Source organism: Nomascus leucogenys, chromosome 3 (genome assembly GCF_006542625.1).
Source record: "Nomascus leucogenys isolate Asia chromosome 3, Asia_NLE_v1, whole genome shotgun sequence".
NCBI lineage: Eukaryota > Metazoa > Chordata > Mammalia > Primates > Hylobatidae > Nomascus > Nomascus leucogenys.
Window position 1 is genome coordinate 145,736,644 of NC_044383.1, and position 25,659 is coordinate 145,762,302.

A 25,659-nucleotide genomic window follows, 5' to 3' on the forward strand; every position below is an offset into this window, starting at 1 on the left:
AGAAATAGAAATTCATCAGTCTATAAATAAATAAATGAATAAATAAATGAATAATTTGAAAGTTTGATAATAAACATGATACATAGTCTCAAAGTAACTCCTCACAAAAGTCCTATTAGCTACAAAGGGAAAGAGAATGTGTTTCCAAAGGAGAAATCTGGCAGACACGAGGAGAATCAAGTGATCAAAATTAACATCACTGATAATGAGACAAATCAACATGGTGTGCCATCTGATAGTATGCAATGAGATGTCTGCCAAATATGCATAACTTGAATCTGATATTACAAAATTTAGACAATCCCAAATTGAGGGACATGCTACAAAATAATGTGTGTAATCTCAAAAGTATCAAGGTAATGGAAGACAGGGAAAGACTATGGAGCCAGTCCAGTTTGAAGGATGGTAGGAGATATGATAAGTAAATACACGGGGTGATTGTGGACTGGGTTTTGCTACAAAGAGCACTATTGGAACAATTGGTGAATGGCATCTGAATGGTATCTGAGGATTACAAGATGGTAATGTATCAACGTAAATTTCCTGATTTTGATGGCCATATGGTGGCTATGTAGGAGAATGGCCTTGTTTGCTGGAAACGCACAGAAAGTATTCAGCGGTGATGGGACATCACATCAGCAACTTACACCCCAGTGACTCTAGAAAAACTAAGGTTCTTGTACTCTACAATTGCAACTTTTATGTAAATTTGAGATTGTCTCAGAATAAAAATAATTTAAAAGTTTGATAATGAGAATAAAGTAAAAGATTATCAGTTCTCAGTGAACAAAAAAAAAAGTTCTCGGTAGAGCTCTGCTTGGTGGCACACACCTGTAATCTCAGGTACTCAGGAAGCTAAAGCAGGGGTATCTCTTTAGCCCAAGAGTTCAAGACCAGCCTGGGCAACATAGTGAGACTCTGTTTTATCTAAAAAAAAAAAAAAAAAAAAAAAAAAACTTCTGGGTAATATGTGTCTTAGGAGAACTCCTTTAAGACTGTTCCAACACCCTGAACCCACTCTGCTTTTAGGTAAATCCTAGTACATGAAAGGAAGAAAAGTGTAGAAATACTGCCACCTACCGGTTATGGAACAAATATATTTAAGTTAATAGAAAAAAAGAATTCTGAGATTTACTTGGTCGATGGAAAATGGAGCTTTTTAGGGACATTGACCTTAGAAGTTGTTGGAGAGCAAAGGAAACAGAGGTCTTTTAACCTTGAGGCATGCCTAGGAATTAAATCTGAAACTCAGAGCAGATGGCAGATGGTTTTTTGATTTTCAGATGAGCCCCAGGGCATACTCTAAAATGGGGACTTTAAGAGAAGAGGTTCATCTAGAGGGTATAATAAAGACAAAATAATTTTTCACTCCCCACCCCAACCTCAACAGCCTTGGCAAAGATGAATTCCCTAGAAAAGAGAAGAAATGGGAGTAGGGTACCAGGCCAGGACTCAAGGAGGGAGAAGTCTGCTAGCAAGGCCTAAGCTAACTTGTGGGGCAACTTTGTAAGACCCAGAAGAGGAAGAATATCCTCTTCCTCCAAGAAGGTGCAGCTCCACGGGAGAAGTTTCTGACCTTACCTGGAGCTGAGTCAGTTTAGAGAGCTGAGTGAATTACAGGGGTAGAAGAAGCAGCAGAAAGGCGCTGGGAGCTCACTGGCCCCCAAGCAGACCATTCCTGCCTGGCACCACCAGGCACCCTTCAGGAGGGTGGCCAGAGGCATGGGGGCGGTGGGGGAAGGATGCCACGGGAAGAAGGAAGTCTCCAGCTGAACTTTGTAACAATTTGAACTGGGTGAGAAGCCTCCTGGCCAGAACTCAGGGGTTGCGAATCTGGTGTGCAGACTCCATAGGCAAGGAAAGAACCAAAGCCCTTTTCTTTCACAGCTGGGAGGTGGGTAGCCTGGGGCAAGTTCTGAAGCTCTGCTGGGGCTGTTGGTTGGGGCACTGTGGGAGTGAAACCAGCCCGTCTCGGCCTTCCAAAGCACTGGGATTATAGGCGTGAGCCACTGTGCCCAGCCCAGCATCCCTTTATGATTAAAACTCTCGGTAAAATCAGCATACAAGGGACATACCTTAATGTAATAAAAGCCATCTATGACAAACCCACAGCCAACATCATACTGAATGGGGAAAAGTTGAAAGCATTCCCTCTGAGAACTGAAACAGGGCAAGGATGCCCACTCTCACCACTCCTCTTCAACACAGTTCTAGAAGCCCTAGTCAGAGCAATTGAACAAGAGAAAGAAATAAAGGGCATCCAAATCAGTAAAGAGGAAATCAAACTGTCCCTGTTTACTGATGATATGATTGTTTACCTCAAAAAACCCTGAAGACTCCTCCAGAAAGCTCCTAGAACTTATAAGAGAATTCAGCAAAGTTTCTGGATACAAGATTAGTGTACACAAATCAGTAGCTCTTGTATCCATCGACAGCAACCGAACAGAGAATCAAATCAAGAACTCAACCCCTTTTACAATAGCTGCAAAAAAATAAAATAAAATACTTAGGAATATACCTAACCAAGGAGGCGAAAGACCTCTACAAGGAAAACTACAAAACACTGCTGAAAGAAATCACAGACAACACAAACAAATGGAAACATATCTCATGCTCATGGATAGGTAGAATCAATATTGCAAAGATGACCATACTGCCAAAATCAATCTACAAATTCAACACAACCCTTATCAAAATGCCACCATCATTCTTCATGTAATTAAAAGAAACAATTCTATAATTCATATGGAACCAAAAAAGAGCTTGCATAGCCAAACAAGACTAAGCAAAAAGAAGAAATCTGGAGGCATCACACTACCTGATTTCAAACTATACTATAAGGCCATAGTCACCAAAACAGCGTGGTACTGGTATGAAAACAGGCACATAGAGCAATGGAACAGAATAGAGAACCCAGAAATAAACCCAAATACTTAAAGCCAACTGATATTTGACAAAGCAAACAAAAACATAAAGTAGGGAAGGGACACCCTTTTCAACAAATGGTGCTGGGATAATTAGCAAGCCACATGAATGAGAATGAAACTGGATCCTCATCTCTCACCTTACACAAAAATCAACACAAGATGGATTAAAGACATAAATCTAAAACCTGAAACTATAAAAATTCTAGAAGATAACATTGGAAAACGCCTTCTAAGCATTGGTTTAGGCAAGGATTTCATGACCAAGAACCCAAAAGCAAATGCAATGAAAACAAAGATAAATAGTTGGGACATAATTAAACTAAAGAGCTTTTGCACAGCAAAAGGAACAGTCAGTAGAGTAAACAGACAACTCACAGAGTGGGAGAAAATCTTCATAATACACCTGACAAAGGACTAATGTCTAGAATCTGCAACAAACTCAAACAAATCAGTAAGATAAAAACAAGCAATCCCATCAAAAAGTGGGCTAAAGACATGAATAGAAAATTCTCAAAAGAAGATATACAAATGGCCAACAAACATATGAAACAATGCTTAACATTACTAATGATCAGGAAAATAAAATCAAAACCACAATGTGATACCACCTTACTCCTGCAAGAATGGTCATAATCAAAAAATCAAAAACAATAGATGTTGGCCTGGACGTGGTGTTCAGGTAATACTTCTAAACTGCTGGTGGGAATGTAAATTAGTACAGCTGAGAGCTGAAGCCAGTTGAGCTTCTAGGTTGGATGGGGACTTGGAGAACTTTTGTGTCTAGCTAAAGGATTGTAAATGCACCAATCAGTGCTCTGTGTCTGGCTAAAGGATTGTAAATGCACCAATCAGCACTCTGTAAAATGGACCAATCAGCACTCTGTAAAATGGACCAATCAGCACTCTGTAAATGGACCAATCAGGAGGATGTGGGCGTGGCCAAATTAGGGAATAAAAGCTGGCCACCCAAGCCAGCAGCGGCAACCCACTGGGGTCCCTTTCCATGCTGTGGAAGCTTTGTTCTTTCGCTCTTCACAATAAATCTTACTGCTGCTCAGTCTTTGGGTCTGCACTACCTTTATGAACTGTAACACTCACCGCAAGGATCTGCAGCTTCATTGCTGAAGTCAACGAGACCATGAACCCACCAGAGGAACAAACAACTCTGGACGCACCACCTTTAAGAGCTGTAACACTCACTGCGAAAGTCTGCGGCTTCACTCCTGAAGTCAGCGAGATCACGAACCCACCGGGAGGAACAAACGACTCCGGACACACCATCTTGGAGAGCTGTAACACTCACCGCGAGGGTCCGCGGCTTCATTCTTGAAGTCAGCAAGACCAAGAACCCACTGGAAGGATCCAATTCTGGACATACAGCCACTGTGGAAAACAGTGTGGAGATTCCTTAAAGAACTAAAAGTAAAACTAACATTTGATCTAGCAATCTCACTACTGGGTATCTACCCAGAGGAAAATAAGTTATTATATGAAAAAGATACTTGCACATGGTTTTTTTTGTTTGTTTTTCTGAGATGGAGTTTCACTCTTGTTTCCCAGGCTAGAGTGCAGTGGCATGATCTCAGCTCACCGCAACCTCTGCCTCCAGGTTCAACCAATTCTCCTGCCTCAGCCTCCCAAATAGCTGGGATTACAGGCATGCACCATCACACCCAGCTAATTTTTGTAGTTTTAGCAGAGACGGGGCTTCACCATGTTGGCCAGGCCGATTTTGTACTCCTGACCTCAGGTGATCCACCCAGCTAGGCCTCTCAAAGCGGTGGGATTACAGGCGTGAGCTACTGTACCCAGCCCAAGCACATGCATGTTTATAGCAGCACAATTTGCATTGCAAAATTGTGGAACCAACCCAAATGCCCATCAATCAATGAATGGATAAAGAAACTGTAATATATATATATATACTGGGATTACAGGCATGAGCCACCGCAACTGGCCCAAGCACACGCATGTTTATAGCAGCACAATTTGATTGTGGAACCAACCCAAATGCCCATCAATCAATGAGTGACTAAAGAAATTGTGATATATATATATATATATATATATATATTCCATCATATATATATATTCCATTATGTATATATTCCATCATACATATATATATTCCATCATACATATATATATTCCATCATACATATATATATTCCATCATTTATATATTCCATCATATCTATATATTCCATCATATATATATTCCATCATATATATTCCATCATATATATATTCTATCATATATATATTCCATCATATATATATTCTATCATATATATATTCCATCATATATATATTCTATCATATATATTCCATCATATATATATATATTCCATCATTCATATATATATATATATATATATATATATATATATATATATGATGGAATTCTACTCAGCCATAAAAAGGAATGAATTAACAGCATTTGCAGCGACCTGGATGAGATTGGAGACTATTATTCTAAGTGAAGTAACTCAGGAGTGGAAAACCAAACATTGTGTGTTCTCACTGATATGTTAGAGCTAAGCTATGAGGATGCAAAGGCATAAGAATGATGCAATGGACTTTGGGGACTTGGGGGGAAAGGTGGGAGGGGAGTGAGGAATAAAAGACTACAAATAGGGTGCCGTGTATACTCTCAGGTGATGGGTGCACCAAAATCTCACAAATCACCAATAAAGAACTTACATAACAAAATACCACCTGTACCCCAATAACCTATGGAAATTTTTTTAAAAAAAGATTCAATGAAGTCATAAGAGTAGAGCTTGAATCTGATAGGACTGTAGCTCTCTCACTCTCTTTCTTGCTCTCTCTCACTCTCTCTCTCACTCTCTCTCTGTCGTGTGAAGAACACAGCAAAAAGTTAGCCAGCTTTTTGTACACCAGGAAGAGAGTCCTTGCCAGTTCTTGGATGTCCAGCATCAAGAACTATGAGAAAATAATTGTCTCTTGTTTAAGCCACTCAGTCTATGATATTTTGTTATTGCAGCCTAAGCTAAGACAAACACTGTTGACTTCCTGTTGGAAAACTTATTCCATGGAGACAGCTACAATTCCAAAAGACATGGCTATATATCTATCACTGCAACATACATGATATTAATTGAGATATCATATTTGATATGCTTTAGTTCAGGAGAATCATAAACCCTGGAATCAATAGGGACCATAGACAATTTCTAGTCTGGGGGTTTCAAACTGCATTGTTAGAACCTCTCAGGGCCTGCCACAGGCAGAGGAGAGTTTATATTTGAGCAACGACTATGTACTAGACACAGTGCCCGGAAAGTCAGCTATGGTACAAGGTTCCTGTCATCTTGAAGCTTACATTCTAATGGGGAGAGACAGATAATAGACAAATAAAAGAGTAAATAGCCAAGATAATGGTAGACTCTCCTATGAAGGAAATAATAGGTTAAATAGGATGGTCAGGGGAGGCCTCTTGGGGAAGTGAGGCCATGAGAAGAAAGAGTAACTTCTTAGGTAGAGGGAACAACAGGTTCAAAGGCCCAAATGTGCAAAAGGGCTGCAGGTGGCCTGGGAAAGATGGAATCCAGAACACCCGGCACATACCAAGCAAAGGGGAGAGGGTGTGAGATGAGACTACAGAAGCAGGCAAGAGCCAGACCATGCAAGACCGTGAACATCTTGGTAGAGGATTTTAGGCTTTAAGAGCAAAAGAATGACACTGGACAGTTTCAAGCAGAAGAATGCACAACTGCAGGATTCTCCTGGTTGCTATATAAGGAATGAGTTAAGGGGAGGCAGGAATGGAAGCTGGACAACCATTTACGGGGCCTTTGGAGAAGTGCAGGTGAGAGAGTATAGGGAGGAGAAGGTTATATTTTGGAGGTAGAGTTGCTGCTAAATTGGATAAAGGAAGGGAAAGAAAGAGAAGACTTAAGAGTAACTTAGGCCAGGCACGGTGGCTCATGCCTGTAATTCCAGCACTTTGGGAGGCTAAGGCAGGTGGATCACCTGAGGTCAGGAGTTCGAGACCAGCCTGACCAACATGGAGAAAACCCGTCCCTACTAAAAATACAAAATTAGCCGGGCGTGGTGGTGCATGCCTGTAACTACTTGGGAGGCTGAAGCAGGAGAATCATTTGAACTCGGGAGGCAGAGGTTGTGGTGAGCCGAGATTGAGCCACTGCACTCCAGCCTGGGCAAAAAGTGAAACTCCGTCTCAAAAAAAAAAAAAAAAAAAAAGAGTAATCTAAATTCTGAGTTCAAGCAATTAACTGTTAACATTCACTGAATAGAAAGACTCGGAGATGAGCAGATTTGGGAACTGGCAGAATCCAGAGTTCACTTTGGAGCAAGTGAGTTTTGAACGCCTCTTAACCACTCCAGTAGAGCAGTGAGATAGGGTTTATGTAAAGTCCAGAGAGTGGAGGCTGGAGCTGGAACTGTAGTGGGGAAGAGTGTAAGTCAGTACTCTTTTGACTGCAAGAGACAAAAAGTCAACTCAAGTAGCTTAAGCAAAATCAGTAACTAAACAAAAATTGAATACAATAATATTAGTGAACTTTCAGCTCACATAACCAGTAAACCCAAGAATGGGCTTCAGGCCCAGCTGGACCCAGAGACTCATATAATGCCATGGATGATGCCTCTCTCCATTGCTTGGTTCTTCCTTCCTTGATATACTGGATGAGGTGGCACCATCTCATAGATCCTCTACACAGGAGTCCAGAGAAAGGGGAAAACTCTTTCCCACTGCCCATATGCTGAGGTTTCAGGACAATTCTCATTGGCACAATTTGAGTCATGAGCCCATCTCTGAACTTACCATGCATCCAAAAAATAAAAGGAGAACATAACTAGTCTGGGTTGTGAGCCAATGCAATGGGTCAAACTGGGGAGAGGAAGCCACAGAGCACAGAGATAAACAACCTTACCAACCCCTGATGAAGGGAAAAGTAGTTGCTCCCCCAAAGAATAAGCAGGGTACTTTATCAGACAGTGGGGATGGCTGCTAGATGATGAGTAATGTTAATTATTGTAACAAGCAAATCCCAACATTTCTATGTCTGAACACATTAAAATGCTATTTCCTGCTCACATAATTTTTCTTTTTTGAGACGAGGTCTTGCTTTGTCACCCAGGCTGGAGGGCAGTGGCATGATCTCAACTCACTGCAGCTTGGATCTTCCTGGTTCAAGCCACCCTCCCACCTCAGCCTCCTGAGTAGTTGGGACCACAGGCATGAGCCACCATGCCCAACCACTCACATAATCTGTGTGTTCTTGATCGGGCAGCTTTCTTTGAAGCAGTGATTTGAGGAAACGGATTTCTTCTCTTCTGTATCTGTGCCAGCTTCAACAAGTGGCTTCTAAATTTCTAACACTAAGCCAGGCATGGTGGCTTGTGCCTGTAACCCCAGCACTTTGGGAGGCTAAGGCGGGCAGATTGCTTGAGCTCGGGAGTTCGAGACCAGCCTGGGAAACTTGGCAAAACCCCATCTGTATGTAAAAAATACAACAAAAATAAAATTAAAATTAAAAGACAAACAAAAAATAAAATAGTAGCACTTATTCCTCTCAAGCCAGCAGAAGCGGGTAAAGAAGATTAAGAAGATACACCCATTTCTTCACCACCTCTGGTCACATACAGAACTAGCCATGGGGCCCCACTATGTGAAAGGAAGTCTTGCAAAAGTCATACCTGGCTGGGCAACCATTCCCAGCAGCCACTCTGCACAACGGGAGGGAAACCTAAGCCTTTGGTGGACAGCAGCCATGTCTCCCACAAGTGCTGGGCAGACAAGGAGCAGATGTCCATCTCTAGCATCCATCCAGCAGTCCTGCACAGGACGGAGAGTGATCAGTGTGGGCTTACTCCATGCTTTTCTGGGCTGGTCTCTCTCACAGTGAAGCTCCATGTTTATGATTCTTGGCCCTAGATGTATATTAGAATCACTTGTTGCCGGGAGTAGTGGCTCATGCCTGTAATCCCAACACTTGGGAAGCTGAGGTGGGAGGATCACTTGAGCTGAGTTCAAGACCAGCCTGGGCAACCTCATCTCAACTAACATTCAAAAAAAAAAAATCAGCTGGGTGTGGTGGCACATGCCTATAGTCCCACCTACTTGGGAGGGGTGGGCTGAGATGGGAGGATAACTTGAGCCCAAGAGGTTAAGGCTGCAGTGAGCCCTGATTGTGCCACTGCACTCCAGCGTGGGTGACAGAGCAAGGCCCATATCCATGTTCAGACTGATTGAATCAGTCTTTCATGGGTAGAGCCTGGCATCATTATTTGGGTAAAACTCCTTTGAAGTGGCTTTAATGTGTACCCAGGAATGAGAACCATTTGGCTTAAATAAAAGAAAGACATTTGGCTGGGCACAGTGGCTCATGCCTGTAATCCCAGCACTTTGGGAGGCCGAGGTGGGCAGATCACCTGAGGTCAGGAGTTCAAGACCAGCCTGACCAACATGGAGAAACCCTGTCTCTACTAAAAATACAAAATTAGCCAGGCCTGATGGCACATGCCTGTAATCCCAGCTACTCCAGAGGCTGAGGCAGGAGAATCCGCTGGAACCTGAGAGGTGGAGGTTGCAGTAAGCCAAGATCGCGCCATTACATTCCAACCCAGGCAACAAGAGCGAATCTCCATCTCAAAAAAAAAAAAAAGAAAAGAAAAAAAGAAAGACATTTAATAGTTCTCAGTAATAAAGAGAGGAACCAACTGTCTTTTAAAATTGTAGTCCTAAAAATTTGAGGGAAGAAACCCAGTGAATCCCATCTTGGGACAGGTGGCCATCACTAGACTGGGGACCATTGCTGGAGGGATGACTCATAAAAAATGTGTCAGACAAAACTACAAATGTTCAGCGTGGTGTTCAAACACACACTGGGCATGGCAGCAAGATCAGAGGATGGGAGGTGAGAAAGAAGCGGGACTGAAGCCTACATGTTCAAGGATTGTTTGTCTCAGAAGGAAACTGAGAAATAAAGACCATCCCTGACATGTTGACAATGATGCTGAAAGGGACAGAAAGCCCTGAAGGCCAGGCGTGCTGGCTCACGCCTGTAATCCCAGCACTTTGGGAGGCCAAGGTGGGCGGATCACCTGAGGTCGGGAGTTCGAGGCCAGCCTGACCAACATGGAGAAACCCCATCTCTACTAAAAATACAAAATTAGGGCGTGGTGGCACATGCCTGTAATCCCAGCTACTTTGGAGGCTGAGGCCAGAGAATTGCTGGAACCTGAGAAGCGGAGGTTGCAGTAAGCCAAGATCGTGCCTTTGCACTCCAGCCTGGGCAACAAGAGTAAAACTCCATCTCGAAAAAAAAAAAAAAAAAAGGAAAGCCCTGGAGGAGTGACTCTTGAGACAGAAGTTTGACACAGTCAAAGTGAGAAAATCGATCACTCAGTATACACCATGCACAGGCCTGAACCTGGCCCCAAATATCTCATTTTGTCTGAAAAAAATGAAAATGTCACTTTCAACAACCCCCTAACCAAAATCTCAATTTGCTTACAAGAACCACGTAAGGAATCTTATTCCTTAACCATTTGATGGTTGAGTTCCCCAAAAATAGAAATTAAAGCTACACACCGTCTTTCATCTGCCCTCTTTGCAGGGGTACATTCACTTTGGGCTCATCCCAGGCACTCTTACAGAAAAGCTTAACCAAATAAAAATAAGCTTTTTAGGGGGTAAAAAACTGTTTTGTAAACAATGATATGCTTCGGGACTAAGGAGGAAATGAAAGGATGCATTTAAAACATGTATATCAAGAAGTAAATAAAAACAGTAGTGGAATTACTTTATTAAATCAGAAAATTACAGCATTTTTGTACATGAAAAAGCTTTCCCCCTACAACTAATAAGGTACAAATAAAAGGCATTCGGTCGGAATTATCATGCACTGTGGTGGAAAGAACACTAAGGCAGGAAGTGGGTTCCAGAACTAGTCTGGTGAATGTTCCATGTGCTGATGCTATTATAATATTCTGCAGCTATTATAATGTTCTGTAAATGTCAGGTCCATTTGGTGTAAAGTGCAATTTAAATCCAGTATTTATTGGTTCTATGTCTAGAAAATCTGTCCAATGCTGAGATTGAAGTCCTCAATTACTATTGTATTAGAGTCTATTTCTCCCTTTAAATCTAATAACATTTCCTTTATATCTGGGTCATCCAGTGTGGGGTACATATATATTTATAATTATAATATCCTCAGGCCTGGCACAGTGGCTCATGCCTATAATCCCAGCACCTTGGGAGGCCAAAGCAGGAGGACTGCTTTGAGACCCAGAGTTTGAGACTAGCCAGGCAACATAGCATAACCCCATCTCTACAAAAAAATGTTCTTAATAAAACAATATGATTATATCTTGCATGAATTGATCCTTGTATCATTACATAATGACTTTCTTTCTCTCTTTTTACAGTTTTTGACTTAAAGTCTATTTTATCTCATGTAAGTATAGTTATTTCTGCTCTTTTTTGGTTTCCATTTGTATGCAGTATCTTTCTCCACCCCTTCACTTTTGGTCTGTCTTTACAGGTGAGGTTTCTTATAGGCAGCATATAGTCGAGTCATGGTGGTGGTTTTTAATCCATTCAGTCAATCTCTATCTTTTAAGTGGGAGAATTTAATCCATTTACATTCAAGGTTATCATCAATAGAGGAGCAGACTTTTTAAAAAAATCTCTTCCCAAGAGAATCACTTGTTTTTTGAGAGACAGGGTCTCTTTCACCTAGATTGGAGTGCAGTGTATACTCACACTGTAATCACAGCTCACTGTAGACTCCAACTCGTGACCTCAAGGGATCCTCCCACCTCAGCCTCTCAAGTAGCTGGGACTATAGGGGTGTGCCAGCATGCCCAGCTAAATTTTAACTTTCTGTAGAGATGGGGTCTTGCTTTGTTGCCCAGGCTGGTCTCAAATTCCTGGACTCAAGAGATCCTCCTGCCTTGGCCTCCCAAAGTACAGGGATTACAAGTATAGGCCACCACACTCAGCCTTGATAGGTGAAGACCTACTTGTGTCATTTTTTAAATTGTTTTCTGGTAAAAATGCTAACAGTAACTAGGAGCTAAAAGATTCATTTGTTTTTTTTCCTCTGGGCATCCACTCTGAGCCCCAGTGAAGAATGGTGGCAGCTGTAAGCACTACAAGCAAGTATACCCTACTGGTTGGAGAACTTTGTTTAAAGGATATAAGTTGTATGCCTTCTGTAAATGATGATTTAATAATATCAATATCCATTTATCCTCTATAATCATAGTCAATACACAGAGAAAACCAAAAAATGCCAGAGTTGGGTTGGGTTCCAAGATGGCCGAATAGGAACAGCTCCAGTCCACAGCTCCCAGAGTGAGCAACACAGAAGACGGGTGATTTCTGCATTTCCATCTGAGGTATTGGGTTCATCTCACTGGGGCTTGTTGGACAGTGGGTGCAGGACAGTCGGTGCAGCCCACCGAGTGTGAGCCGAAGCAGGGCTAGGCATTGCCTCACCCAGGAAGGCAAGGGGTCAGGGAATTCCCTTTCCTAGCCAAGGGAAGCTGTGACAGACGGCACCTGGAAAATTAGGACACTCCCACCCTAATACTGCGCTTTTCCAATGGTCTTAGCAAATGGCACACCAGGAGATTATATCCTGTGCCTGGCTCAGAGGGTCCCACGCCCATGGAGCCTTGCTCACTGCTAGCACAGCAGCCTGAGATCAAACTGCAAGGCGACACCAAGGCTGGGGGAGGGGAGCCCGCCATTGCTGAGGCTTGAGTAGGTAAATAAAGCGGCCAGGAAGCTCGAACTGGGTGGAGCCCACTGCAGCTCAAGGAGGCCTGCCTGCCTCTGTAGACTCCACCTCTGGGGGCAGGGCATAGCCAAACAAAAGGCACCAGAAATCTCTGCAAACTTAAATGTCCCTGTCTGACAGCTTTGAAGAGAGTAGTGGTTCTCCCAGCACAGAGTTTGAGATCTGAGAACAGACAGACTGCCTCCCCAAGTGGGTTCCTGACCCTCGAGTAGCCTAACAGGGAGGCACCCCCCAGTAGGGGCAGACTGACACCCCGCATGGCCGGGTACCCCTCTGACACAAAGCTTCCAGAGGAATGATAAGGCAGCAACATTTGCTGTTCAGCAATATTTGCTGTTCTGCAGCCTCCACTGTGATACCCAGGCAAACAGGGTCTGGTGTGGACCTCCAGCAAACTCGAACAGACCTGCAGCTGGGGGTCCTGACTGTTAGAAGGAAAACTAACAAACAGAAAGGACATCCACACCAAAAACCCGTCTGTACATCACCAACATCAAAGACCAAAGGTAGATAAAACCACAAAGATGGGGAAAAAAACAGAGAAAAGATGAAAATTTTAAAAATCAGAGTGCCTTTCCCCCTCCAAAGGAACATAGATCCTCACCAGCAATAGAACAAAGCTGGATGGAGAATGACTTTGACGAGTTGAGAGAAGAAGGCTTCAGATGATCAAACTTCTCTGAGCTAAAAGAGGAAGTTCGAACCCATCACAAAGAAGCTAAAAACCTTGAAAAAAGTTTAGATGAATGGCTAAATAGAATAACCAGTGTAGAGAAGTCCTTAAATGACCCAATGGAGCTGAAAACCATGGCAGGAGAACTACGTGACGAATGCACAAGCTTCAGTAGCCGATTCGATCAACTGGAAGAAAGGGTATCAGTGATTGAAGATCAAACGAATGAAATGAAGTGAGAAGTTTAGAGAAAAAAGAGTAAAAAGAAACAAACAAAGCCTCCAAGAAATATGGGACTATGTGAAAAGACCAAATCTACATCTGATTGGTGTACCTGAAAGTGACAGGGAGAATGGAACCAAGCTGGAAAACACTCTGCAGGATATTATCCAGGAAAACTTCCCCAACCTAGCAAGGCAGGACAACATTCAAATTCAGGAAATACAGAGAACGCCACAAAGATACTCCTCAAGAAAGAGCAACTCCAAGACACATAATTGTCAGATTCACCAAAGTTGAAATGAAGGAAAAAATGTTAAGGGCAGCCAGAGAGAGGTCGGGTTACCCACAAAGGGAAGCCCATCAGACTAAAAGCTGATCTCTCGGCAGAAACTCTACAAGCCAGAAGAGAGTGGGGGCCAATATTCAACGTTCTTAAAGAAAAGAATTTTCAACCTAGAATTTCATATCCAGCCAAACTAAGCTTCATAAGTGAAGGAGAAATAAAATCCTTTACAGACATGCAAATGCTGAGAGATTTTGTCACCACTAGGCCTGCCCTACAAGAGCTCCTGAAGGAAGCACTAAACATGGAATGGAACAACCAGTACCAGCCACTGCAAAAACATGCCAAATTGTAAAGACCGTCGAGGCTAGGAAGAAACAGCATCAACTAATGAGCAACATAACCAGCAAACATCATAATGACAGGATCAAATTCACACATAACAATATTAACCTTAAATGTAAATGGACTAAATGCTCCAATTAAAAGAAACAGACTGGCAAACTGGATAAAGAGTCAAGACCCATCAGTCTGCTGTATTCAGGAGACCCATCTCATGTACAGAGACACACATAGGCTCAAAATAAAGGGATGGAGGAAGGTCTACCAAGCAAATGGAAAACAAAACAAAAAAAAGGCAGGGGTTGCAATCCTAGTCTCTGATAAAACAGACTTTAAACCAACAAAGATCAAAAGAGACAAAGAAGGCCGTTACATAATGGTAAAGGGATCAATTCAACAAGACGAGCTAACTGTCTTAAATATATATGCACCCAATACAGGAGCACCCAGATTCATAAAGCAAGTCCTTAGAGACCTACAAAGAGACTTAGACTCCCACACAATAATAATGGGAGACTTTAACACCCCACTGTCAACATTAGACAGATCAACGAGACAGAAAGTTAACAAGGATATCCAGGAATTGAACTCAGCTCTGCACCAAGCAGACCTAATAGACGTCTACAAAACTCTCCACCCCAAATCAACAGAATATACATTCTTCTCAGCACATCGCACCTGTTCCAAAATTGACCACATAGTTGGAAGTAAAGTACTCCTCAGCAAATGTAAAAGAACAGAAATTATAACAAACTGTCTCTCAGACCACAGTGCAATCAAACTGGAACTCAGGATTAAGAAACTCACTCAAAACCGCTCAACTACATGGAAACTGAACCACCTGCTCCTGAATGACTGCTGGGTACATAGTAAAATGAAGGCAGAAATAAAGATGTTCTTTGAAACCAATGAGAACAAAGACACAACATACTAGAATCTCTGGGACACATTTAAAGCAGTGTGTAGAGAGAAACTTATAGCACTAAATGCCCACAAGAGAAAGCAGGAAAGATCTAAAATTGACACCCTAACATCACAATTAAAAGAACTAGAGAAGCAAGAACAAATACATTCAAAAGCTAGCAGAAGGCAAGAAATAACTAAGATCAGAGCAGAACTGAAGGAGATAGACACACAAAAAAACCTTCAAAAAATCAGTGAATCCAGGAGCAAAAAGAAATTTTTGAAAAGATAAACACAATTGATAGACCGCTAGCAAGACTAATAAAGAAGAGAGAAGAATCAAATAGATGCAATAAAAAATGATAAAGGGGATATCACCACCAATCCCACAGAAATACAAAGTATCATCAGAGAATACTATGAACACCTCTATGCAAATAAACTAGAAAATCTAGAAGAAACGGATAAATTCCTGAACACATACACTCTCCCAAAACTAAACCAGGAAGAAGTTGAATCCCTGAATAGACCAATAACAGGCTCTGAAATTGAGGCAATAATTAATAGCCTACCAACCAAAAAAGGTCCAGGACCAGACGGATTCACAGCCAAATTCTACCAGAGGTACAAGGAGGAGCTGGTACCATTCCTTCTTAAACTATTCCAATCAATAGAAAAAGAGGGAATCCTCCCTAACTCATTTTATGAGGTCAGCATCATCCTGATACCAAAGCCTGGCAGAGACACAACCAAAAAAGAGAATTTTAGACCAATATCCTTGATGAACACCAATGCAAAAATCCTCAAAAAAATACTGGCAAACTGAATCCAGCAGCACATCAAAAAGCTTATACACCATGATCAAGTGGGCTTCATCCCTGGGATGCAAGGCTGGTTCAACATACGCAAACCAATAAACATAAACCAGCATATAAACAGAACCAAAGACAAAAACACATGATTATCTCAATAGATGCAGAAAAGGCCTTGGACAAAATTCAACAGCCCTTCATGCTAAAAACTCTCAATAAACTAGGTATTGATGGGACGTATCTCAAAATAATAAGAGCTACTTATGACAAACCCACAGCCAATATCATATTGAATGAGCAAAAACTGGAAGCATTCCCTCTGAAAACTGGCACAAGACAGGAATGCCCTCTCTCACCACACCTATTCAACATAGTGTTGGAAGTTCTGACCAGGGCAATCAGGCAGGAGAAAGAAATAAAGGGTATTCAATTAGGAAAAGAGGAAGTCAAATTGTCCCTGTTTGCAGATGACATGATTGTATATCTAGAAAACGCCATCATCTCAGCCCAAAATCTCCTTAAGCTGATAAGCAACTTCAGCAAAATCTCAGGATACAAAATCAATGTACAAAAATCACAAGCATTCTTATACAACAATAACAGACAAACAGAGAGCCAAATCATGAGTGAACTCCCATTCACAATTGCTTCAAAGAGAATAAAATACCTAGGAATCCAACTTACAAGGGATGTGAAGGACATCTTCAAGGAGAACTACAAACCACGGCTCAACGAAATAAAAGAGGACACAAACAAATGGAAGAACATTTCATGCTCATGGATAGGAAGAATCAATATGGTGAAAATACTCATACTGCCCAAGGTAATTTATAGATTCAATGCCATCCCCATCAAACTACCAATGACTTTCTTCACAGAATTGGAAAAAACTACTTTACAGTTCATATGGAACCAAAAAGGAGCCTGCATTGCCAAGACAATCCTAAGCCAAAAGAACAAAGCTGGAGGCATACTACCTGATTTCAAACTATACTACAAGGCACAGTAACCAAAACAGCATGGTACTAGTACCAAAACAGAGATATAGAACAGAACAGACCCCTCAGAAATAATACCACACATCTACAACCATCTGATCTTTGACAAACGTGACAAAAACAAGAAATGGGGAAAGGATTCCCTATTTAATAAATGGTGCTGGGAAAACTGGCTAGCTATCTGTAGAAAGCTGAAACTGGATCCCTTCCTTACACCTTATACAAAAATTAATTCAAGATGGATTAAAGACTTAAATGTTAGACCTAGAACCATAAAAAACCTAAAAGAGAACCTAGGCAATACCATTCAGGACACAGGCATGGGCAAGGACTTCATGTATAAAACACCAAAAGCAATGGCAACAAAAGCCAAAATTGACAAATGGGATCTAATTAAACTAAAGAGCTTCTGCACAGCAGAAGAAACTACCATCAGAGTGAACAGGCAACCTACAGAATGGGAGAAAATTTTTGCAATCTACTCATCTGACAAAGGGCTAATATCCAGAATCTACAAGGAACTCAAACAAACTTACAAGAAAAAAACCACCTCATCAAAAAGTAGGCGAAGGATATGAACAGACACTTCCCAAAAGAAGACATCTATGCAGCCAACAGACACATGAAAAAATGCTCATCATCACTGGCCATCAGATAAATGCAAATCAAAACCACAATGAGATACCATCTCACACCAGTTAGAATGGCAATCATTAAAAAGTCAGGAAACAACAGATGCTGAAGAGGATGTGGAGAAATAGGAACACTTTTACACTGTTGGTGGGACTGTAAACTAGTTCAACCATTGCGGAAGACAGTGTGGCGATTCCTCAAGGATCTAGAACTAGAAATACCGTTTGACCCAGCCATCCCATTACTGGGTATATACCCAAAGGATTATAAATCATGCTGCTATAAAGACACATGCACACGTATTTACTGCGACACTGTTCACAATAGCAAAGACTTGGAACCAACCCAAATGTCCATCAGTGATAGACTGGACTAAGAAAATGTGGCACATATACACCATGGAATACCATGCAGCCATAAAAAAGGAAGAGTTCATGTCCTTTGTAGGGACATGGATGAAGCTGGAAACCATCATTCTGAGCAAACTATCGCAAGGACAAAAAACCAAATACCGCATGTTCTCACTCATAGGTGGGAATTGAACAATGAGAACTCTTGGACACAGGAAGGGGAACATCACACACCGGGGCCTGTCGTGGGATGGAGAGAGGGGGAGGGATAGCATTAGGAGATATACCTAACATAAATGACGAATTAATGGGTGCAGCATCCCAACATGGCACATATATACATATGTAACAAACCTGTACGTTTTGCACATGTACCCTAGAACTTAAAGTATAATTAAAAATAAATAAATAAATAAAATGTCAGAGTTGGCACCTTAAGATCCTCTTTCACAGCAAAGGAGCAGGACTAAAACCAGGCATCTTGACCAATATCCCACAGATGCTTCGGTAAAATCTCCAAGACCAGGACCCAGGCCTTCCAGTACCTAATTCAATGTTCTTTCCATGCCCAGAGAAAGGCAAGCAGCAGCAGGAGGAGCAAGCATAAGGCCTTCCCAGTCACCACAGCCATGCTGTCAAACCTCTCTGTGGATATGCTGTTAACTTCTGAGCCTTGGGGATACCCATATTTACAATATGATAAATACAGTAAGTCACATTGTTTAATATTTGGATATGGGCCCAAACGCACAAATGAACAAGAACCTCATGTCCTGGGACTTCATGGAGCACATGTTATAGTGGGCAGAGAGACAAACTTGGAATCACCGTGACGCTGGGCATCGAGACTACTGGGTGCAACAATGGGACACACTGAAAGATGACTAGCATGTCATAGGAACTTGAAAGCATTCGTGCTCCTTCCTTTTCACACACTGAGACTTCTTCATTTTTTTAATGTGTCCCAGAAGCATCTTGACAACAGAGGCACTCTCGTTACTGTAAAGCCCACAATGAATAGCAGACGGCATGACTTCACCCTAGACAGGTCATGCCAACTTCATATCCCTTTCCAAATAGTATGCCAGTACTATACCAAATAGTATACCACTCTAGGAAGAGTGGTACCAGGTGGTAAGCTCCTATATTCCAATGACCAGAGTAAAATATCACCAGAACTTTATGTAAAATACATCTTGTAAAAGTATGATTATTTTTCAGAGTTAAGGCAATATTCTGTGGTTGGTTAATGTTCCAAGATGTTACAAGAACTTTAAGAGACAGGGTCTCACACTGTCACCCAGGTTGGAGTGCAGTAGCACAATCATAGCTCACTACAGCTGCAAACTCCTGGGCCTGGGATCCTCCTGCCTTAGCCTCTTAGTAGCTGGGATGATAGGTGTGAGTAACCACACCCAGCTATTATGAGAAATATATAAAATGCTATTTGTGATCATGTTATTTATAAGAAATATATATTGTCTGGCCAGGTGCGGTGGCCCACGCTTGTAATCCCAGCACTTTGGGAGGCCGAGGCGGGCGGATCACGAAGTCAGATCGAGACCACGGTGAAACCCCGACTCTACTAAAAAAAAAAATACAAAAAGCCGGGCGTGGTGGCGGGCGCCTGTAGTCCCAGCTACTTGGAGAGGCTGAGGCAGGAGAATGGCGTGAACCTGGGAGGCAGAGCTTGCAGTGAGCCGAGATTGCGCCACTGCACTCCAGCCTGGGCGACAGAGCAAGACTCCGTCTCAAAAAAAAAAAAAAAGAAATATATATATATTGTCTCAATCCTTGCTTGGTCTCTTGGCTCCTAAACCCCTTGAAGTATCTTTTGTTTGCCAATGAAATGATTGGTGGCTGGGAGCCCCTAGGTAGCTTCAGGATGGGGGGCTGCTTACCAGAATGACCAAGGCAAGATTAGAGGGTTTGGACTCCCAGCCTCAGCCCCCAACCTCCAGAAAGGAGAGAGGGGCTGAAGGTTGAGTTAATCGCCAATTGCCAATGGTAATCATGCTGACATAATGAAGCCTCCGTAAAACTCCAGAGGGTCAGGGTCCAGATGAGCTTCTGAGTAGCTGATGGCGTGGAGAGGGCATGAAAGCTCCATACCCCTTCCCACATGCCTTGCCCTGTGCATCTCTTCCATCTAGCTGTTCATCTGTATCCTTTGAAATATCCTTTACAGGCCAGAGGTGGTGGCTCACACCTGTAATCTCAGCACTTTGGGAGGCTGAGGTGGGCAGATGACTTGAGGTCAGGAGTTTGAGACCAGCCTGGCCAAGAGTGAAACCCCGTCTCTACTAAAAATACAAAAATAAGCTGGGCGTGGTGGTGCACACTTGTAATCCCAGCTACTTGGGAGGCTGAGGCATGAGAATTGCTTGAACTCAGGAGGTGGAGGTTGCAGTGTGAGCTGAGACTGCGCCACTGCACTCCAGCCTGGGTGACACAGTGAGACTCCATCTCTAAATAAATAAATAAATAAATGAAATATCCTTTACAATAAATTAGTATTGTAACCAATATGTAGTTTTAATAAAGTAATAAAATTAAAAATGAGTAAACATAAGTAGAGTGTTTCCCTGTGTGCTGGGAGCTGCTCTAGCAAATACATCAAAACCAAGGAAGCGCTCATGGGAACCCCACTTGATAGCCAGTCAGTCAGAAGTACAGGGACTTGCGATTGGTATCTGGAGTGGGGGCAGTCTTGTGGTCTGAGCCCTCCACCTGTGGGATCTGACTCCAATTCCAGGTAGACAGTGTCACAATTGAATTATAGGACATCCAGCTGGTGTACACTGGACAATCTGGTGTAAAAGTATTGAGTAGTATGTGACAACAGCAAAAACACTTTGGTTTTGTCGTATATCCCTAATACTATGCTTTTAGGTTATCAGATGATGTTATTACAGATATGACTGGAGATAGAGTTCTTGGTCTTAAGAGTAATATTTCAACTACCTATTATTTACTATTCCTTTCCCATGGAAACTCAGTGAAAATGACAGAACATTATAGGATTTTTAATGTTTTTGACATGCAAGCATAATGCAGACCTCTTTGATGGTTGACAGATTCTTTTATTAACAGTCAAAAACTTCACACAATTGGAAAATAAATGTTTCTTCAATGAATAATCAAACAAAAATTATCCAGGACCTTATAGGATTTTCAGTATGTACCAGGCTTGATGCACATCTTAGAAGACAGGACATTATCTTGCTGGGATCATTAGGGTATGACTGAAAATGAGAAACAGTAATTTTTAAAACATTTACCTAATAATAGCTTTCCCAAACAGTAGTTCCCCTGAAATTAAAACAGGAAATGCAATTTATGTTTATACCTGATTTTAGATGTGACTCAATATACATCAATTTTAACTTTATGGTTTGGTATTACTTTTTTAAAGGCGCTCAATAGAAATTCACATCTCACTTTAAGACCATGAATTTCAAGTTGCAATGAAGTGTACAATAAAGTTGTAATTTCTCAACATCAAAGTTTAATTATTACAAAATAGTTCAAGCAACAGATAGAATTTCAAAAACAGTATTTGCTTTGCTTCTTTGTTTTGCTCCAACACTAATCATGCTAAGGTTTTTGAAGCACAGCTATGACTAGGGCAGGCACTGCTGATTCAGTCACAAAAACCCTTCTTGGATGAACAATACTTGTTCTTTTCAGAAGAAAAGGCAATTTTACTTTTTCTATTTCTATTATGAAAAACAGAGCTAAACAATCTTTTTAAAATTTTTTTGTATTTTTAGTAGAGACAGGGTTTCACCATGTTGGCCAGGCTGGTCTTGAACTCCTTCAAGTGGTCTGCCTGCCTTGGCCTCCCAAAGTGCTGGCATTACAGATGTGAGTCACCCCGCCCAGCCCTAAACAATCTTAAAGTCTCCTTTTCCACCAGATGACTAAAATCTTTAGTTTGTAAATTCCCTTAGTCTCTTAAAATCAATCTATCCGGAAGAGAAGAAAGACAAACTTAGTGAAGAATGCTTCCTCACTCTCTCACCAGAAAGCCAAAGCAAAAATAGAGCCCCATAGAAATTACAACATTGAATATTTTTTAAATCTTAAAGCTTAGTAGGAATCAAAAAGCTTTATATAAGTCAGTAGATCTGCAAACCTTGTTAGTTCAATACAAACCATGATCTAGCAGACAACTTATATTCAAAAGCTCATCTTTCAAAAGGTTCCACCTTGCCCGTCTATTTAAACAGAGTCACGACCTTCTTTAGAGAGGCAAGCAGTAATCTCACATGACACATAAAAGCTGTTTCACTGTGATACATATATAATGAAAAGTAATCAGTCTCCAAAGTTTTTCCAATCCACAAGCATGCATACACACACACACACACACACAGCTTCGGTACTCTTGTCTCTAATAATTTTTAAAGCCTACTTTTCTAATTGAATTTTAAAAGTACCTTGAATTTAAATTTTTTTTAAACTTCAGTCTTCAATATTGAAACTGCTAAGTTATCCCATTTTTCCATGAAAAAAAAATAGAAAAACTTGGGGAAAAAAAAGAAAAATAAAAAATAAACTTGGGAAAACATTACTAAATAGGTTTAAGAAAAAAGCCTATATAGGCCAGGTGCAGTGGCTCACACCTGTAATCCCAGCACTTTGGGAGGCTGAGCCAGATGCATCACCTGAGGTCAGGAATTAGAGACCACCCTGGCCAACATGGTGAAACCCTGTCTCTGCTAAAAATACAAAAATTAGCCAGGCGTGGTAGCATGCACCTGTAATCCCAGCTACTCAGGAGACTGAGGTGGGAGAATCACTTGAACCCGGGAAGTGGAGGTTGCAGTGAGCTGAGATTGCGCCACTGCACTCCAGCCTGGGCAACAGAGCAAGACTCTGTCTCCAAAAAAAAAAAAAGAGAAAAGAAAAATGCCTATATAAAGAAAATATTCCAATAGGAGATAAACCTATGTACACAGAGTTGCTCACCCCAGCATTATCTGTAGTAACAATTAGAAACAAATGAAATATTCAAAAACAGTAAATTAGGCAGATGATGAAACAACATGAGAAATGCATGATGATAAGCTAAATATAAAAAAAGATCCCTGCGAGACGGAGCAGGGACCCCTCTTTGGGGTGTGCCAGGGGGATTACCACAAGCACAGAAATAAAGGAAAATCTTGAGTTCCTTCACTGAAAATTCCAGGCACCCAGCTCGCCCTGAGAAGGAAACCAGCATCCTGATAAGCAAGAAGGTCATAACAGTTTCAAATAATAGCCAGGGAAGTTAGTCACCTAGAGACATCCTTAACACGTGTCCCTGAGCTACTTTTCAGAAACCCAGACCCCCACCAAATGGATTCACACAGACGTCAGATAAGGGGGAACACCAGGGACTAAACTCTGACCTCCATTCTTTGTTCTAAGTTTCTTCCTGAGGGGCCTGGTCAGACCTTAATGTTCCTTTCTGCGGATCCCAAGTTTTTAGACAAAGCTTTGCTTCCTTAACCAATCACAAATCAGGGAGTCTTTGAATCCACCATAACCTGTAAGCCTGCCCCCTGCCTACCCCACTTCACCTTTCAGGCCAAACCAATATATAAGCTTCACGTAGTGATTTACAATTTTGGTATACAGCCATACCACCCTGAAGGCACCCGATCTCGATTGATTTACAATTTTGCCTTTAACTTCTGCTTTCCTGAAATTTACCACTGCCTTTAAAAACTCTAGCTTGTAGGTCATCATGGAGATTGGGTCTTAAGCATGAGCTGTCCAATTCTCCTTGCTTGGTGCCCTGCAAATAAGCATCCTCCTTTCTCCTGCTGCAAAAACCACCTTTTTGCAGTTTTGCTGTTGAAGTTTGCCTTTACTGTGCAGGTGAGCAAACCCCAGTTCAGTTCACCTGCTACATTTAAACAGTATACAGCTCTATTTGCAAAAACTATATACGAACATTTGACCATAACAAAAACCACTGGGTGACATCTACCAGAAGTATCACTGCAGAGGATTACTCGACAAAAAGTGCAATTTTCTATAGAAAGCCGAGTGTTTCCCTTGGGAAAGTGTTAATATTTTATTGTTAAGTAACTGGGGCAAAAGACTAGATTTTCTAAAACTGCAATAGAATAGGATTAGAAAGGCATCCCTACAAGTCCCCAAAGTATAGGGATGGAATATTTTTGATGGTTTTATAATGACAATTATAATTTAGTTCTCTGAAGAAAATGTCCAATCAGATTCAATCACACAAAGCATTTACTATTTTCAATCACTTGCCCAATAACAAAATGTTTAGTAAGAAATTATTCAGAACATTAAGTTGTTTATGAAATATGTGACTAAGCAACATCAAGAAATGCTACAATAGAGCAGCTTACTGTATTCTGCAGTACTCTATACCACTACAAAAATAGTCATAAAGAGCTTAACATACTCAGTATGATCGTGGTTTACTTTTTGCAAGCCATGTATCTTTCGGTTACATTCTCCCAGTTGATTACATTCCAAATAGCTTTTAGGTAATCAGGCCTGACATTTTTATACTGAAGGTAGTAAGCGTGCTCCCACACATCAATCCCCAGCAGTGGAATAAGGCCTGTTAGAAAGAAGGGGAAAAAGAACAAACCATCAGTTTCAGTCTAAAACATTGCATCTTCTCAATTTCAACTTTTATTATTCCACCCACACAAAATTACCCTTTGTAACAATCTCATTCACTTGTTTTTTTATATAAGTAGGAAATCTAGGTAAGAATGAATATTCCTATAAAATATTTTTAATTTACTGTTTACAAAGAAAATGTGACAAATACAATAAAATAGACTTGGGAAAATTAATAACAGTACTTTAATAGCTATTCTTAAAAATACCAACAAATTCATTCAAGAGCCAATTCCCAGCCTTCCTCATGGTGGTCTTAGGAGCAGCAGGAAGGCTGTGTTGCATCTGTGGGAGCGGGCAGAGGCCCATGAGAACCTCCTCCAAAGGGTCTGGGCACTCATAGGGGTTTACGAGAAACCAGCTCTGCTCCCCAAGGCTAATTTTAATCTATGGGAATACAGAGCAGTTGGAAGACACAGTGTTTTCAGAAATTAAGTGAGGTAAATGAAGAATTTAGTTCTATCTGTAAAACATCCATTTAAAAAAACTCTCGGGCTGGGCGCAGTGGCTCAGGCCTGTAATCCCAGCACTTTGGGAGGCCGAGGCAGGCAGATCTCTTGAGGTCAGGAGTTCAAGACCAGCCTGGCCAACATGGTGAAACCCCATCTCTACTAAAAATACAAAAAATTAGCCTGGCGAGGTGACAGGCGCCTGTAATCCCAGCTACTCAGGAAGCTGATGCAGGAGAATTGCTTGAACGCGGGAGGCGGAGGTTGCAGTGAGGCAAGATTGCGCCACTGCACTCCAGCCTGGGCAACAGAGACTCCATCACGCACACACAAAAATACTCAAAATAAATTATAGCTGTCTCTATGAAAACAATTCTTAACCGGTATGTCTTCATCAGTTGTGAGGGAGGTCATTAATAATTTATTATTAATAATTTCAAGTAGCAAAATTTATTAATGATTTTTATAAACAAAAGGCCATGATATTCCCTTATTTTCCTTCTAATGTGCTTTCCACAGGGAGAGGAAGGAGCGTAGCTGGGACTCACTTACAAATATCAGCCTTTCCGGTCATGTAGCTCTATAAATAACCTTACTCTACAGATCGGTGCTC

At 41.4% G+C, this 25,659-nt stretch overlaps 1 protein-coding gene across 3 annotated transcripts in view; it reads right to left on the reverse strand.

Annotated features, from left to right (window-relative positions):
- Positions 1-4,284: 4,284 nt before the first annotated feature.
- Positions 4,285-25,659, reverse strand: part of SOD2 (superoxide dismutase 2) — a 30,988-nt gene continuing 9,613 nt past the window's right edge. The window contains exons 5-6 of one of the 3 annotated variants that reach the window (XM_030809921.1): positions 24,371-24,532; positions 4,285-4,310 (exon numbers count right to left, since the gene is read on the reverse strand). In XM_030809921.1, the coding sequence (XP_030665781.1) occupies positions 24,387-24,532 (146 nt within the window). In that variant the 3' untranslated portion in view covers positions 4,285-4,310; positions 24,371-24,386. Of the gene's footprint in view, positions 4,311-21,005; positions 24,533-25,659 lie in introns of those variants that run through there. The other 2 variants (XM_003271759.4, XM_030809920.1) reach the window with 2 other exon arrangements.